This window comes from Zonotrichia leucophrys, chromosome 4, assembly GCF_028769735.1.
Source record: "Zonotrichia leucophrys gambelii isolate GWCS_2022_RI chromosome 4, RI_Zleu_2.0, whole genome shotgun sequence".
Classification (NCBI taxonomy): domain Eukaryota; kingdom Metazoa; phylum Chordata; class Aves; order Passeriformes; family Passerellidae; genus Zonotrichia; species Zonotrichia leucophrys.
In genome coordinates, this window is record NC_088173.1 from 52,606,694 (window position 1) to 52,623,274 (window position 16,581).

The window sequence follows — 16,581 nt, forward strand, 5'->3', positions numbered from 1 at the left end:
ATGGCACAAAGCCCAGTTCACAATTGCTCTTCCTACCTCCCCACACAAACCCAGCCACACACACAGATATTGGTGAAAATGTCTTGCTCATACACCTGTGCCAGTTTATTCAGCACAAAGTAACAGCTGAGTTAATATTCTGGATGTAATTATGTTAAACAGTTCCAAAGTCCACACAGAAGTTAACAGCAGTATTCCTATTGATCAAAAATTTTAGGGTAACCTAAGTGCAGCTACCACAGGAAAAAGCCTACAGGAGAAGGACTGTGGAAGCACTGTTTTGTCAGAATTCTGAGAGCAGCTAATAAGGCTGTGGCTTCTCATTACAATAAAGAACACATGCAAATATTCTGACAAGTCATCTGGCCATGTTTTTGCTTGCAAAACCTGAAAAACCACAGGAACAAGAAAAAGGTATTTCATAAAATGGTTTGGAATATCATCTCACTCCAGCCCCCTGGTGGGCAGGGACACCTTCCACTGTCCCAGGTTGCTCCAGGCCCTGTTCAACCTGGCCTTGCACACTTAGAGGGATCCAGGGGCAGCCACAGCTTCTCTGGGCAACCTGGGCCAGGGAACATTTCCTTGAACTATTACAGCAAATATAACCTGTAATACAGACCTGCTTCACTCTATGACTTCTTGGCTGGCCTCTCCATTTGGCTGAAAGGTTACTTCCAGCCTACCCTCACAGGAAGAGATTATGCCATTTATTTCATAATAAATTACTGCTGCAGAGGGAGATCTACTTCTGTAGAGGAAGCAAGAACAGGCTACATTTAGACGACTGGAAATGCAGTAAGAGGAATTATATACTGCAACAAACGTGCCTGTCTGCTCTGCTGAGACCCCACCTCGAGTCCTGCCTCCAGCTCTGGGGTTCCCAGCACAGGAAGGACATGGAGCTGCTGCCATGAGGCCTCCAGAGGAGGCCACCAAGGTGATCACGGAGATGGAGCCTCTTTGCTATGAAGAAAGGCTGAGAGAATTGGGATTGTTCAGCTTGGAAGAAAAAGGCTTCAGGGTGACCCAATTGTGGCCTTCCAGCACCTTAAGGGAACTTGCAGGAAAAAGGAGGAGCGACTACTTACAAGAGTGTGTGGTGACAGCACAAGGGGGAATGGCTTTGAATTGACTGAGAGTAGATTTGGGTATCAGGAAGAAATCCTTCCCTGTGAGGGTGCTGAGGCCCTGGCACAGGCTGCCCACAGAAGCTGTGCCTGCCCCTGGATCCCTGGAAGTGCCCAAGGCCGGGCTGGACAGGGCCTGGAGCAGCCTGGGATAGTGGGAGGCGTCCCTGCCCACAGCACAGAGCTGGAATGGGATGATCCTCAGGGTCCCTTCCAACCCAAGCTATTCTGTGATTCCACGATTCTATGAAACGGAAACACTGGCAACAAAGATTAAGAGAGGGAGAGAGAGAGAGAGTTATGGCAAGCAGTGGCTGAAATCCCCGCTAATGTGACCGCAATGTCACCGCCGGGGCTCCGCGTCCCGCACCCCTCCCGCCGGGGGGGAAGCGCCGGTGCCCGGCCCCGTCCGCCCGGGCCCCACCGAGCGCCGCAGCCCCAACGGCCGGGCCCGGGGTGCCGGCCCCGCGGCCCCCCGCCATCCCCGGGCCCCTTTGTTCGCGGCCCGGCCGTACCTCCAGGATGTCCTCCAGCACGTACGCCTCCATCGCGGCCGCCCGCGCCCCGCCTCACCGCGCCGCCGCCATGCCCCGCCGCCCCCTCCCTCACGGCCGGGCCCCCCCCGCCGGCGGCACGGGAACAGGAAATGGACCGTTCCACCCCGTGCGCGCCCGGCGCCTACCACCGCGTGCGGGGGGGGGGCTGCGCGCCGCTCCCCAACGCCCGCGCCGCGGGGACGGACACACCGAGCAATTGAACGGAAAAAAACCGAGCAGAAGCAGCTCGTTTTTATACGTCCCGTGGATCAGTTCACCTCCTACCCCGCCGCGAACTCGCAGAAGCCTCAGCCCTTGGGTTAGGCAGATCCGTGCCATGCCACATTTGTTTCTGTGCTGTGACCTGGCTTCCCATTAGACCAGACCCTCCCGGAGCTCTTGCAGTGCTGCTCCATGAGCTGCCCGCATCCCTCCCTCCTCCGGCCAGCAGCAATTGCAGAAACTGGCCGTGACACCGGGAGAAAAAGGTGCTGACAGCGCGGAGCAAGGTTAGCACCTCTTCCACAACGCACCTTTAAGAAACATCATCATCTACCCACCCAGATGAGCACCCACTTCTTACCTACACACGTCTCTGCCTAACCCAAACCATCAAATGGGCCAAAAGATAATATCTTACATATTCCACAACCCTAGATGACAGTGAGACCAATTCTGTACGCAGCAGGTCAAAATCACTGAGCAATCATATCTGCAGCTCTCAAAATAACTCATTTTCCAGTTCAAAACACCCAGCATAATAAATCTTGTCAACCCCCCAAAAATCTCCTCTCTCATGATGTCATTTCAGCAGAGCACAAAGGAGTCCAATGGCCAAAAGAATTAAGTTCCCATTTTTACTTGAAGAAACACTCATAGTAATCACTTTGTTAAACTATCTTTTCCCAAAAAATACTAATTGCTAAAAACACTCGCCTAACAGCAAGAATATTCTCACCTGGATTTAAAAAGCTGGCCAGACTGGCTAGTAACATCACAAAGAGAAATTCCAGTTGATCATTATCAATTTTAGGAGTAGCTGCGTTCTTCCATTTCAAAATGTTACTTAACCACCAAAAATGGGAATTACATCCTACTCGCTTATTACAAAGCCCCTCATTTCCCAAAAACTCAATACCTGCCCAGGCTGTCCGTTTTTCCACTCTTTTTCCGCTCATTTTCCACTTCAGAGAACAGCCCAGATTCCACAGTTTTACTGAGAACTAATTCAAGGAAGACCCACAGAACAACATTGCACTGTTCCTCTGGAGTCATGCTTTTAGGGTGGCATTTCCAACATCCCCAGCAGCCCCTTGCAACTGTTCCAATGTACATGAAATCCAGCAATAATGCACAAACATTAGCCCAAGTAAAAAGCTGTCCCTGACAGCTTGAAGGATTTCTTTGTATATATATAAAAAAAAGGAAAAAACCAGCCACCACCTCCCACATAACACTGATGTCTCCAAAGACAAGTTATTCAGTCTTCTGAGTCTCAGAAAGAATTAACAGATACCTTATATCACACCAAAAAAAAAAAAAAAGAAAAAAAAAAAGAAAGAAGCTTAAAGCACACAACTTAGCACAGAGCTAGCGACACTTCACACATGACACCACTGAAAACATTTTCAATTGCAAAGGCAGCATTACACAGGAACAAAAGCAGCTGTCTGCTCCACACAGGGCAAACTGCACAGCATGGGCTCCCCACATGGACCCACAAATCAAGCACCAGATTTTCAGGAGAAGGAGGAACACCAATCACCTTCAGAGCTGAACCATTTCCCCTTCTGCTGGGCAAACTGCAGAGCCCTGCCTGCAACAGCATCACAAACTGGGACAAACCTAACTCACAGAACAATTCAGAGCTCCCCTTACGCCATGAGAGATGGGAGGACTCTACATGTGAGCTGTGTCAAAAACCTTCCTGGCACTAAAAGCAAGTCACCCTCAACATTTGTTCGAGGGCAGCAAACCAAACATTCCAAATTTCACACTCAGAACCTCAATACCCAATCCCTCCTCCTCTACCCTGGCCCACCTGAATCTGCAGCTCTCTGGTGCTGGCTAAGAAAGAAGCACTTGCTTGCAAAATGAGATCTCACACTTTCTTTCATACTTGAAAAATATTTACAGTATGGAATACCAAATTCTAAAAAGCCCATTCCCAGCTCTTGAGGTTTTACTGAAGATCTCATAGTGGTGTGAAGTAAAGGCTTTAATACATGCTTCTGTTCCTGAAAAATAAAGGAAAAAAAACCACAAGCAAAAAAACTTCAGAGGGAAAAAGCAAAAAATATTTAGGCCCTTATGATTAATTCCTTTTCTATTTCTATGGTGTGATTTTGGGTTTCACACACAGGTCAGGAAATACATCTTCAATTCTGCACAGGTAAACACAAACCCATTTTGTCCTCACCTTCAAGTCCAGCTCTAGGAATTACTTGAAGCAGTTGATTAGGAAAGATAAAACACATTATCTCTTCAAAACATCTCAGCTCCTCCTTGAAAGCTAACAATCTTTATTTAGCCTTATGCTGAAGGGCATGATCCACTCAGTGCCCTCATGTGTCACCATCCACTACTAAAACTCAGCGCGTTCTCCTGATCAAGAGGAGCCCTAAAACCACGTAGCTGTCTGAGCTGTGTCCATCCATCACCTCCCCTACACTCTGGGAGCCTAAAACACACCAAACCCTCCTGTTCCCCACGGAAGGTGGCAGAGAAAACATCTGAAGTGCAGCTTGAGGAGAGAGATTTAAAAACAGTGACCAAAGCCCTGCTTGCAGCCCATGAAGCGTGTTAAGCCAAGGGGAATCCTCAGAGCGTTCCGAGGGACGGGTACAGACCAAGGCTGGTTTGCTCTGCCCTGTGCTCCCCACCCAGCATGGTAACCCTGTGGAAATGAGCAAGGGGAGAATAAAACCCTGCAGAGACTCCTGCTGCTCACGCAGAGCAGAGCTGGGCACGCCCAAGAGCTCACAGGCAGTTTTTAGGGAGATCTTCCATCCCAACCTTGCAGTAGCACGCAAGCCACCAGCAATTCTGAGCTGGCATCACGTCACCCTGAGGCACAGGCATTTCAACCATTGATCCCAGACAGATTCTGGCACCCAGAAATGTGAGCACTGAACAATTGATCAGACAATTGCCACTCTCATATCACAAAAGCACATTGTTATCTGGTTCCAGCTGATCGAGCAGTACTGGTCACCAACTGGCCCAAAGCACACAAACACACTTCTCTGTGTGTGCTTTCAGAGCACCCTGTCAAGGTTGGGCTCTTTAAACCCTGTCCCATGCAGCTGCTAACACCTTATTCAGCAAGATCACCAGGTGCATTAATTACTAAAAAAACCAAATCATTCTGAGAAGAGAAAAAGGGGAGTTGCAGACAGGCTCTCAATACAGTACCAATTATCAGTTATACCCCTCAGCAGGCATTCCCCAGTATTTCCCTCTCCAGAAGTGGGTGCACAGTCAGACAGAACCATAAAGCTCCTGAAACAATTAAGATCAAAAACCAGAGTAAGTTTCCAGTCGAAATTTTGTGACATTCTGGTTATCTGCTACATTGCCAGGAGGAAAACATCCACCACTGTCACACGGAATACCCTGAAAACTGAGGTACCTATCACACTGAAAAATCCACACAAGACACACACACAAGATGGCATTTCACATTAATTAGAAATACACTTGAAATCAGAAGACTCAGTTAATTCACCAAGGGGAAAAGTCCATCATTAAAACCATCAAATGACCAAGTTTGCTCTTCAAACATCAAACAAAAAACCATGACAAGATGCAGGAGTAGCTGTTAGTATACAAGAACAATACTCAGTGCAAGGAATATCCACACAGATTTTTCAAAGGCTGCTTCAAACTTGTGTTGGGCCCAATTCTTCCATTTTTAGAGTGCTGATAATCCCACCCACATTCATGTTGCTGGACTGAACCCAATTCTTCATAGCTGCTCTCCCAATAAAAACAATTTTTCAAACCCTTTACAACTAAGCCAGAACTGAATGTTTCCCCCAAGAGATCCAACAGATACCCCTAAGGGTACTCATTGCTCCAGATAAATGCACTAGGATTTATCCACTTTCATTAGGAACAACAGCCTATAACTTGCAGCTCTCCATCATATCAGAATAACCACCAAGACACTAAAAACATTATTCTCTACTACTTCTGTTTTAAACACAAAAACCTTGTTATAGCCCAAAAGTATCACCTCTGCTTTGGGGCTGTTTGCATCAGTCACCACTTGGTGCAATTTTTAAGGTCCCTTAGTTCTATGTCACTACAAAACAAAATGAGTTTTATACCCACTGTTTCAGGTTCTCCCTCCAGAGAGATTGATCCAACTCTAGATCCTCAGTGGTTACATAAAAACAAGTCAGCCCAAACCCAAACCTCAGGCACCACCTGAAGTCATGACTCCCATCTGATTTTCCTATTTTCACATTGTATATTGGTTTCTTTTACTCCACTTCTTGCAGCAATCACAGCTCTGTGGTTGTCAGCCTGGCTACATTTCCAGCATCCTTCAGGCAGGTGCTCTAGTGAATTCCAAATAAAAGAAACCTACTTTCTTCCTTTCATTTTTATTATTGTGGTAGGGATGTGCAAGGACGATGGGCTTCAACCTGATAAATACTGAGGACATACTTTTATTCTGATTTTTTTATTCCCTCAGCCTAATAGTCCCATGTCTCTCTGAGCATTTCAGACCTTGCTGCCAAAAGCTGCAGTGAGCTTTCACACGAGTTTTACAGTCACAAGATGATCCTTGCTGCCCATTGTCATTATCACACCACCCTTGATTCAGCTCCGTTATCTCCCACAGACAAGGAAACTCTGATAACCAAGCCACATATTTTTCTTCTCTAACAAACATGTAACAACTTTTTTTAACCATCCAAGATGGTTTCCCACTCAAAACCTCATTTTCCTGCCAAGACAGATCTTGCATTTCTCTCCAGCCTATTCTTCCCTTGGCCTAGGGCAGCATTCCAGACCCTTCTGACACATTCAGAGTTTGCTGTTCAGTTAGTGCTACTGCTTTGGGTCAAAGGACAAAGCTGGAAAGGATGGAATTATTTTCCTTATGCTACCCATGAGATCTAGGTTTTCCACAGCTCCAGGAAACTAGAATCTGTAAAAGGTATCTGACATAACTACCTTTGAAAGCACCACAATTAGCTTATCCTGAGGTTTTTTATGCCCATTGAAAAGATTGCATACACAGAAAAGGTTTCAGGCCTGAGTTGAGAGACTGGGATGGTTATGACCTGTCTGATGGAGTAACTTCCACAATTCCCTGCATAAAGTCCTCCCCCAATCTGCTCTCCCAGAACAGAAGCACTGTGCTGGGGAAGCTGGCTCGGCAGCTTGCATGAACTGTCAGGATGGCACCAGGGGATAGAAGGACCCCATGCCCAGAGAAGCCTCCTCAAAGAGGTGGAGCCCTCCTCCCAGTTCTAGCTGGGCTATTAGGAATTTCAGCATTCCAGCTGCATTACCATTTCATAGAGGATTTCTCATTCAAGGGGCAATAAAAAAGGTGATTAATTCCACAACTGAATTAAGAGTTAGCACCATCACGCCAGGAAGCTAACAGAAATACAAAGATTCACTACCAGACCATACAAGCTCAGCCAAAAAGCACTCAGCTCATAGCACTTTTCCCAGGAACCTGAAGACAGGGAATGTCAAAAGCAAGCTCTGCCCGGAGGCAGACTGCAGCACTGGGCAAGAGTTGTGAGCTAATCAGCCCCACTTTATCAGCAGCCTCTTATTGTCACACCATCCATCCTGAGCCAGGAGCCAGAGGCACAATATAAAAACATTTCTGAATTAAGTCCTTATTTATCTCTGCCTAAATGCATCTGACACCTGGGCAGAGTTTTAGAGCCCACCAAGCAAGCAGCACCCTGGCACAGAGAGAGACAAACCCTGCTCATCAGCCAGGAGCCTTCCACCCTGGTCAGTGCTTGCATCAGCCCTGCTCTTCCTGATTCCAACTCCTAAGGCAAACCTAAGCATGAAAAAAGGAGCAAAGGAAGTACCTTTACTCACGCACAGCACTGCCCTGAAGATGAACTGAACTACAACATCACTAAAAAACAACCACGACAAGATAGCTCCTCTGATTTTGCTGTGGAGGAACTGCCCGGTGCAAATCCAAATGCACCTGACAAGACCTGAAAAAGGGAGACAAAATCACACGAGCATTTTGAAAGGGTTTTTTGGCAGAAATGCAAGATTACTGGTGGACACTCTCATATCTTCCTGTTAGAGATCTTCCTTGAAGTTATCCATGGAGTAAAGTCAATAAGTGTTCACTGGGTAATACAATGCTCCAAGTCCTCAGGCCAAGGACTACGAACACACTCAAGAACCCTGGTTTTGGGAAAAACACAAGTGAAATGAGGAACATGTTCAAAAAACACAACTTTGGACATGGAAGATCTTTCCTCAAACAAACGAACTTATTCCTTTCTCATTCCACGTATGAAATACTGGTGACAGAGAAGCTGTGTGTAACCAAGCAGCATATACAGTGCGACAAGATTCATACTAACACCTCTCAAATCCTAAGGCAAGTACTAATCCAAGGTATCTCCACATGAGAACATGAAAATTTGAGTGCAAGCTCTTAAAAACTTTTCAAGTGCATACACATTCCCTGCCAAGAATAAGGAAATCTTAAACCAGGAAAAGCCACTATTTGGGACCAAGTCTCCTACTCCTTTTTAAGTGGCCTCATCTAGCATTTACTTCCACACATAAATTCTAACTGAGTGAATATTATATCAAGTATTCTCACATCAAATTCCAATCCAGGGCCTGCAGGATCAGGATGTCCCTGTCTTCCTTTTCCTGCCTGTGAACTGGATGGTTGTTTCAACAGCTCTACATCCAGGCTGCTCATCATGAACTTGGACTGGGTTAATACCAGATTTTGAAACCTATTCCAAAAGAAGGAACCATAACAATGTACTTGAGGTTTCTTTCTTTTACAAAACTATCAATAGTCAGAGTTACTCAGTTGGCATCTTCAAATTCACAGACTAAAATGGCTGGAAAACCCACTCCATTCACTGACAGCAACATCAAGCCTGGAGTTTAACAGAACAAGCTGGATTAGGCTGAAGAAGGAAAACCACATAAACTGAATAAAAAAATGAGATACTAATGTGATCTCTGCTTTTGTTTAATATGGTTGTTCATTACCTTTTACATCTGAGGTTACCTGGAAGATCAGCACAGAGTGGGGACCACACAGCACAGCTCCCAGCATTTATTACCAGGGCAGCTGGACCAGCTGCCAGACAGAAACACTTCTAGCTGAACTCTGGAGCTCAGCACCTCCTGTTCCCCACCTCCTCTTTGCTGGGCCTCCAGAAATAAAATCACACCTTCAGTTTATCTCACACTACGAGAAGATAAAACTTTTAACGGCAAACACCTGCCCTCAATTCCAGATGTGCTCACAGTAAGAGCCTGATTTCAGCCCAAGACTAACCCTAAAGTCTTGGGCTAATATCAGAATCCAAACCAAAAACACCTTAAACGCTCCTCAAACCCCTCACTGCCCTAGCAGGCAAGCTGAGGTCCCTGTCAACCCAACACACCCCTCCCACAGAAGAACTTCCCCTCCACCACATTTAAATTACACCATACACACAGAGCCTGACAGAATTATTTTACTATGACCGAGTTTAATAAATGCTGGGGAAGTTGACAAAAAGTTTTTTAAAAAGCTCAGTATCTTCTGGACAATAGTTTGTTATAAAACCAATTGCTTGAGTTATTTCTATTAACAAGTATTCCAATGGCTTTTGGAAAGGCTGTGTGCTCTCTAACAGCCAATTCTGGATTACAATGAAAGCCACCATCGAGGCCATCTGCCTTTCTTGAGAACACTTTGGCAATTTTTTTAATGTAATTTTTAAAAAAAATAAAGTTCTTTGAGTTCTACTGGTAACTTTATTTCAAATCTAATTCGCTCAAGCAAGTGCTTATTGGGTGTCACTTCCTGACTCCCTTTATTATTAAATCAGTAAATTATTATTATTATTGTAAGATTTTTCTAGGCCTAACTGAGACGTCAGCCATACTCTGATCTAACTGAACACAGTGCTGGGCCACAAGAGCTCCAAAGCACAGGAGGAATCAGCACCCATATCAGCTTTGATACCAGACAAGGCCCCTGGCACAGCTGTGCCAGCAGTGCTCGGCTCCAGAGGGCAGAGGGAAGCTCTAAAGCCAACCCATCCCACTGGGCCTTTCTCTAACCCAAGGATTTCTGCAGAACCCAGCTGTGGGGCAGGTACCAGCAGGTTTCTAAACCCACCCCAACCTAGAGACACTAGTAAATTTTCTCACCTTGAAGACACAAGTGCATTTAGGGAGTGATTTCACACAGAACTGTAACATCTCCCTCCTCACGCAAGCTCCAGAAAAGGCCTTTGCTGAAGTTCAGCACAGAAAGTTGCCCACTATATTTATCCTCGAGGAGTTCTTTGATCAAGCTGATTCTTCACAAAAATACCAGCATGCTGTTATGCCAGCTTTCACTTCTGCTAGCGACAGAGATGGACAGAAGGCATATGTTCATCCCTGGAGCAGACTGTAACATTCAAAGTGCATTTTTCTTTAAGCCAGCTTGGTTTTTTGTGTTGTGATTATGATCACAATTGTGACTTTTTTAGTCAATCTCCAAAGTGACTCCTTTGCTGCAGTGCACTAAGTGACACAAATGTGATGGTGATAAACCAAAAGGCTGCAATACTTTAATAAAACCCTGCTTAATTCCTCTCTTTCTCCCTATCCTTAATATGCTGCTTTTGAGAATTTGAACAAATACCAGAGACAAAAGTCAGTGCTGATTTTATCTGAAGAAGCTCTAAGTTTTTAAGCTACACACACACAAAAAAAAAAAGAAAAAAAAAAAAAGAACCTGTGTGATTTATCTGTTTCAGTCACTTCCAAACAGAGGATCCAGAGGAAGTGTCAAGAGGACTAATCTGCCCTTGAAGACAAAAATTCTCACTGACCTGTGCCATCCTTACCAACTGAGTCCTCAGCAACAATGCCAACGTTTTCCATGGCAGGGATTTCAATGAATTATCCCACCAAAAGAGGCAGTGCTCACCCTCTCACCCTCCTCCCTGCCTGAGCTCCTGCTCTTCGCTGTGTCAGCACAAGCCCCTGTGCCTGACAGACTGGATCCAGGAACTGATCAACTGGAAATGTGTTGTTTCTCTTCCTGAGGTTTTTTTTTCAACAACATCATTTCCCAAGTGGCTGGGAGGAGCACTGAATGCCTTTTTTTGTGCCTTCCTCCAAGCCCAACTCCCCCAGCTTCAGTGGGATTGATACCCACGCTGGTGCAGGGGCTGAACAGCACCAGGCACTTGAGGAAAAACACTAAAGTCACATCATGACTTGAACATTTCAACTTCATTAAAGCATTGTTCCCCATTCTGTGGAGGAGAACAAATCACACCTGCAGAACAGCATCAAGAGGAAAATTCCACTGGCAAAGCATTTCAGGACAAGACTGAACAAAAGGCAAGAATACCTGAAGTCTGGAGATGGGAAAGCTCCAGGACAGGAAAACATGTGAGTCACCTGCCAGACACAGATGCACAGGGGAGCTCCAGCCTCTCCTCCAAGTGTTTGGTTTTTTCCTTGTGTGTGGGAAGGACTGGGAGGTACAGCTGGGAGGATAAGAGCGACCTTCCTCCTCTTACCTCTGAATCATTCCCTGCCCGAGAGGGGGGGGTCAGATATTCCCTGGGATTCTGCTGGGACTGCAGTCCCCAAAAGTGCTCCTGCACAGCTGGGCAGATGGACAGACACTGAAAGAACCATTCCCTGAACAGCAGCACAAGGCAAAGCAAACCCTAGACCAAATATGAGGCAGCCCCTCAGCAGCAGTTCGGATTACTGAGTGCAAAATCTCTTCAGTTTTAACCTAAAAAATAAAGAACGTAGTAGACACTTTCTGATTGTTTCAGGTTAAACTTGAGGAGAATGGAAGTCAAAACCCCAAACTGATATTCTAAATAGCAATATTTCATCATATTTCTTAATGTTCCAACATCTTTCTAGCTCTGAGCAGCTGCTTATTTGGACACATTATCCACTCTTGATGATCAATACCACATAAGAAGTTGGGGTGGGGCAGGAAAAAACATAAAATCAAGGTTTACTTCAGCTCATTTCCTAAAATATACCATTATGCTCCAGGAATTGGAGGATGCAGGTAAAATGCAGAAGAGGAATGACTCCTGTACATCAAACACCAGTAATTTGAATTTGTCAAAAACTGCTTTGGGTAACGCCAACAGAATCACCCTAATGACAACATGCAGCCCAAAAGAAAATACTGCAAGCACAAACAAGGAGGTATTAAAGGATGTATGCTTGGCTTTGTGGCTGATTTTCAGCCTGGTGTACGACTATTACCTCATGTGAAAACAAGGTGACACAAGGGTTAAGTAATACCTCCATGTGGCTTCAGCTCTCTGCACAGTCATGAGCTTAGGACAGCCTAAGGGGGATAACCCACTGAAAAACATCTGGAATGCTGAGATAACCTCTCCCAGTACCCACTGCCACAAAGCACTGCCAGTGCAAACACAGAGGAAATGCTGCCCTTCATTGGCCAACAATGGATTTTTTTCCTCCAGAATTCCTGTGGACTCTGTACAATGCCTGGATGGAGGTCACCAGAATTCCCACACTAACACCAAGGCACGCTGATATTCACTGCCAACTTCACAGCAAGGAAGACCTTTTCCCTAAGCACACAGGTTAGCTCAATGAGCTTAGCCAAACCATCTGCCAGCATTGGTCCTTCCTCACCAACAGCTTTCTTACTCAACACACCCAAAGCTACGGACAAGACAAAGGAAGTCCCACACATGAGCAGCAGCTCTACAGACACATCTTCAGCATGGCATCTCACCTGAGTCACCTACAAAGACACACCATCAAGAAACCAAAAGCACAGCATTTCAGAAAAAAACACACCATGTCTCCCCAGGCAGCCAAGGATTCTGCTCAGATGGCCCAAAGACACTAACAGCAAATTTAGGCAATTTTATTTTACACCAAGTTACAAGGGCTTGTCCCCTTATCTTCCAAAAAAAGCTTCTTACTTATCCTGGATCTGCAGCATGGACTTTTCAATTCCTAAACCAAATTGCAAATCAGCTATATCATAAATAAACACCAACAGTTTTGGTTTTAAAACACAGATAGAGGGAAAAAAACAAACACATAATCCCATTTGCCTTCAACCTAGACAGATGAGGAAATTCTCTCAGCTAAACTCCTTCCAGAGAAACCATTCTCTTTACAGAACTGAATTATTGGCTTAAAATGTGAGGTGTTTGGCTCCAGCCTGCACATGGGAATTGTGTTTATAAGGACATTTCCTGAAGAAATATCTAAGGAAGTAAACAAATTCACATGGTGCCACCAATATTGAACTCCACCTTCTGCAGTGGTCACTTTCTGCTGGGGGGTTTCGTTTTCAACCCAGATATTCACTGACTACTTGAATTAAATAAAGCACATAAAAATAGAGTAATATTTAACAATTTTAAAAAATAAAAAGCATCAGGTCTAACCAACCTGATTTTGCTGGAAGCTAGTCCAGGAACAGTAAGGAAGGGATGTTAAGCAGTTTTGACTAATGCTTCCTGGGGTCACCTACAGCAGGTTGTAGGATTCCCCTACCAACAGCCCTGAACAAACCCTGAGATTCCAGGGATTTTTGAGAGCCATCCTACAGTATTTCTCTCCTATTTCCTCTTTTGAATGGAAGAAACTAAGTGGTACAGGCAAAAGACAGCTGAAACAGACAGGGAAAGAAAGAATTACAAGACAAACACTGCAGCAGAATGTGAGGCTGAAATGGACAGGGCCCATCAGCTGCAGCTCAGTCACCTGTGAGGACCCAAGCACACGAGAGCAAGGGCAGGGAAGGGAACGCAGCACTCAGGGGTCAAGCCAGGCATGGCGGCCCTGCAGAATCCAAAGGCCTTACTCCAGGACTCTGATGAAGACTGTCAGGGTTAACAAAAAGGAAACAGATTGCTAAAATAAATTCTGTGCTTCAAATCAGCTCATTTGAACACTTAAGCTCTTCAAGTCTTTTCCAATTTAAATATTACAACTATGTGCCTGTGATGCTCTTGAAATCACACCAGGACGCCCAAGATTTCACATTAACCTTGCCTTAAATACACACAAATCCAAGGTGGATCTACACCTTGGATCACCACAAGGTTCATGGGCAAGATGTAACACACGAATTCCTAAGATGGATATAAAGGGCAATTATAAATTCCACTGCCAGCAGCAAACATCCTCCAAGTTCACAGACTTGAAATAAGCTTGTAAACAATTTTTATTACACAACTAAACCTTTCAGTGTTAAATAAGAAAAGCCCTAATGCACTCTGGACACTGAGTTTCTAAGCAGCACCTTGCTACAAGGACCTGCTCATTTTTTACACTATTTCACTATGAATGGAAATGTTGAACAAAATTTGCACGTACAAGAACACTTGGAAGGACCACAGGCTGACCTCCCCTGCTATGGAAATCCTACTGCCATTCTTGTCATACCTCAAGACTCCTCTTCCTGTATATCCAGAAAAGTTGCCATTTTTTAGCAACTGTTTTTTAGGGAAAAGGCAATTGACCTTTTACAGACAACACTGGACCCCACTACCTAAAGTCTTGGGGTTTTGCAGTAATTTGCTGCAATTTGAAAGACCAACATTGGAGGTTGCCATGAACTCATAAGGTTGTTGGTATAAAATTCCCATTAAACTTCTCCCAAAGCTCTCCACAGTGCCTGTGTTGCCACACTGAGATCTGATGGAGTTCCGAGGTAGAGATGAAAACAGCTGATTTTAGCTCCTGATTCCATTCCATCAGCTCAGCAACAACTGAGCTGAACAATGTCTTTCTGCTCCTGGGCTTTCTGTGACTCAGGATGCACCAGGTTTCCCTTCAGAACCCCCTGGACTTGTTGCTACAGTACTCCTGAGTTTTAGAAGCAGGCTCACTAGCAGTCCAATCTAGAAGCACTTTGCTTTGGAGATTAGAGAAGTCTTAATGTATTAAGCATGGGAAGGGCAAAAAATAGCCTAAGACAAACTATCTTAAGTTTACAGAGATAATGAAGGGAACGCTTGGGAGGGAACACCAGCTTCTGCAGCATTCCCACAGTAGTTTCCATTCACAGCAAAACCAGCAACTTGCACTTCTTCCTGTTTTTCACTTGATGTGCCTTCCACACTGCCCGTGGTCAGAAGACCACAATCAAATTGAAGAGCTGGGCACAACTCAAGAATATGTGCAATAAAATGAAATTTTAACCCCCAAACAACTAAAAAGCCCTTTGTTCCAGTGGGATTTTTTTAAAGCTTCTAAAAGCCAAAACTAACTATCAGGTTCCTTTCAGACAAGGAAACCTCCCTCGCACAGAGATCACACAAAACACTTTTCCTTCCCAGGAACTGCTGGGAACGATGTCCAGGTTGGATGCTCTGCTCCAGTAACCAGGCCATCCTCACGTTCACATTCCTAAAAACTGTGACTTCAGCCGTGCACATTCTACAGGCTGCATCCTTTCATCCTGAAGTCACTAGGAGAAAGACTAGAACAGATTTTTGCAAGCAACCTGCATGGCCAAGAACAATTATAAATGAAGCACGTGGCATGTATTTTGTTGTGAATCCTGAATTTCATCCTCTCAGTATTATTCACTTGCTCACTTAGCCCTGCTTAATATTTAATCCCAGACCACCCAGCCTGGGAAAGCCCTCAGCTAGGATAAGATGAAACCATTGGGGAAGCTTCCAGATGGCCAAACTCCCTTCACAAACTACCTATCTCAGTACCTATGGCACGTGCCACTCCGTCAAAAAATAAAAGTGAACTATTCTGCTGCCTCACGATATTTAATGATCGCTGCCATTTCCTCCTCTCTGCGGGTCCCAAATAATAGGAAATAGGTGCCTCTGAAGGCACAGCAAGCAGGCAAAGGCTCACCTCACCCACTACCTGTACTCTTCAGCTGTCTCTGTCCTTCTCTGCCACACACAATTCCACTGGAAGCTCTCAGTGAAAGGAGCCCTTGGGAAGAACGGCTGTGGACCACTAAACAAAAACCTGCCTTGACACAAATTCTGCTGAATGTTTCCACCACACACAGCTGATGTCAGGGCTTGTCAACCCATACACTGAAGTCACTGCAGGGCCTCCATCCCTTCACCACACAGCACCAGCAAATCCCAAAGGCCTGTGCTCAACAGAGCCTTCCAAGCACCTGTGGGACTGCTGGACAACACAGATCAGCAGCAAAGCAGTTATCCTACAAGTCTTATGCCATAAAAACTTCTACCTAGACAATGATATTGACTTTGCTGAAAATCAACACCACAGAAAGGAGAGTACAAACTCTGAGACACGCTCACTGCGTGCATTTTATCTCAAACAGCTGGATAAAATGCTTCTTGTATCAACTTCAGCAGGAATGAAATGCAGAGTGCTGCTTAACTGTGGAAAAAGCTATCACCATCCCAGCCCAGCCCTTCCTCGAACCTATCAGACCCTTCCTTCCTGCCCAGTTTCTAACAGAACTGCAGATATATCGCTCAAAAGCCAAACCGCTTAGAGACCAAGTTCAAAGAAAAGCTAAAAACTTCAAGAGAACTTTTCTGCGGACACTACTTAAAAAAAAAACCAAAGCAGAAGTGAATGCTCAGCTGGGGAGGTTACAGAATTAACACCATTCAACAAAGCAACCCTGTGTGGCTACATATGCAAATAAGGGGCTCCGAGCCTTACAGGCCTTTTCCAACCATACCTACCTG

At 45.1% G+C, this 16,581-nt stretch overlaps 1 protein-coding gene across 7 annotated transcripts in view; it reads right to left on the minus strand.

The window, feature by feature from the left end:
• ANKRD17 (ankyrin repeat domain 17) overlaps positions 1 to 16,581 on the minus strand; it is a 68,243-nt gene that overhangs the window by 50,618 nt on the left and 1,044 nt on the right. The window contains exon 1 of one of the 7 annotated variants that reach the window (XM_064711700.1): positions 1,646 to 1,720. The exons of the other annotated variants lie outside the window; for them this stretch is intronic. Within the exon in view, the coding sequence (XP_064567770.1) occupies positions 1,646 to 1,678 (33 nt within the window). The 5' untranslated portion in view covers positions 1,679 to 1,720. Of the gene's footprint in view, positions 1 to 1,645; positions 1,721 to 16,581 lie in introns of those variants that run through there. 7 annotated transcript variants of the gene reach the window in all.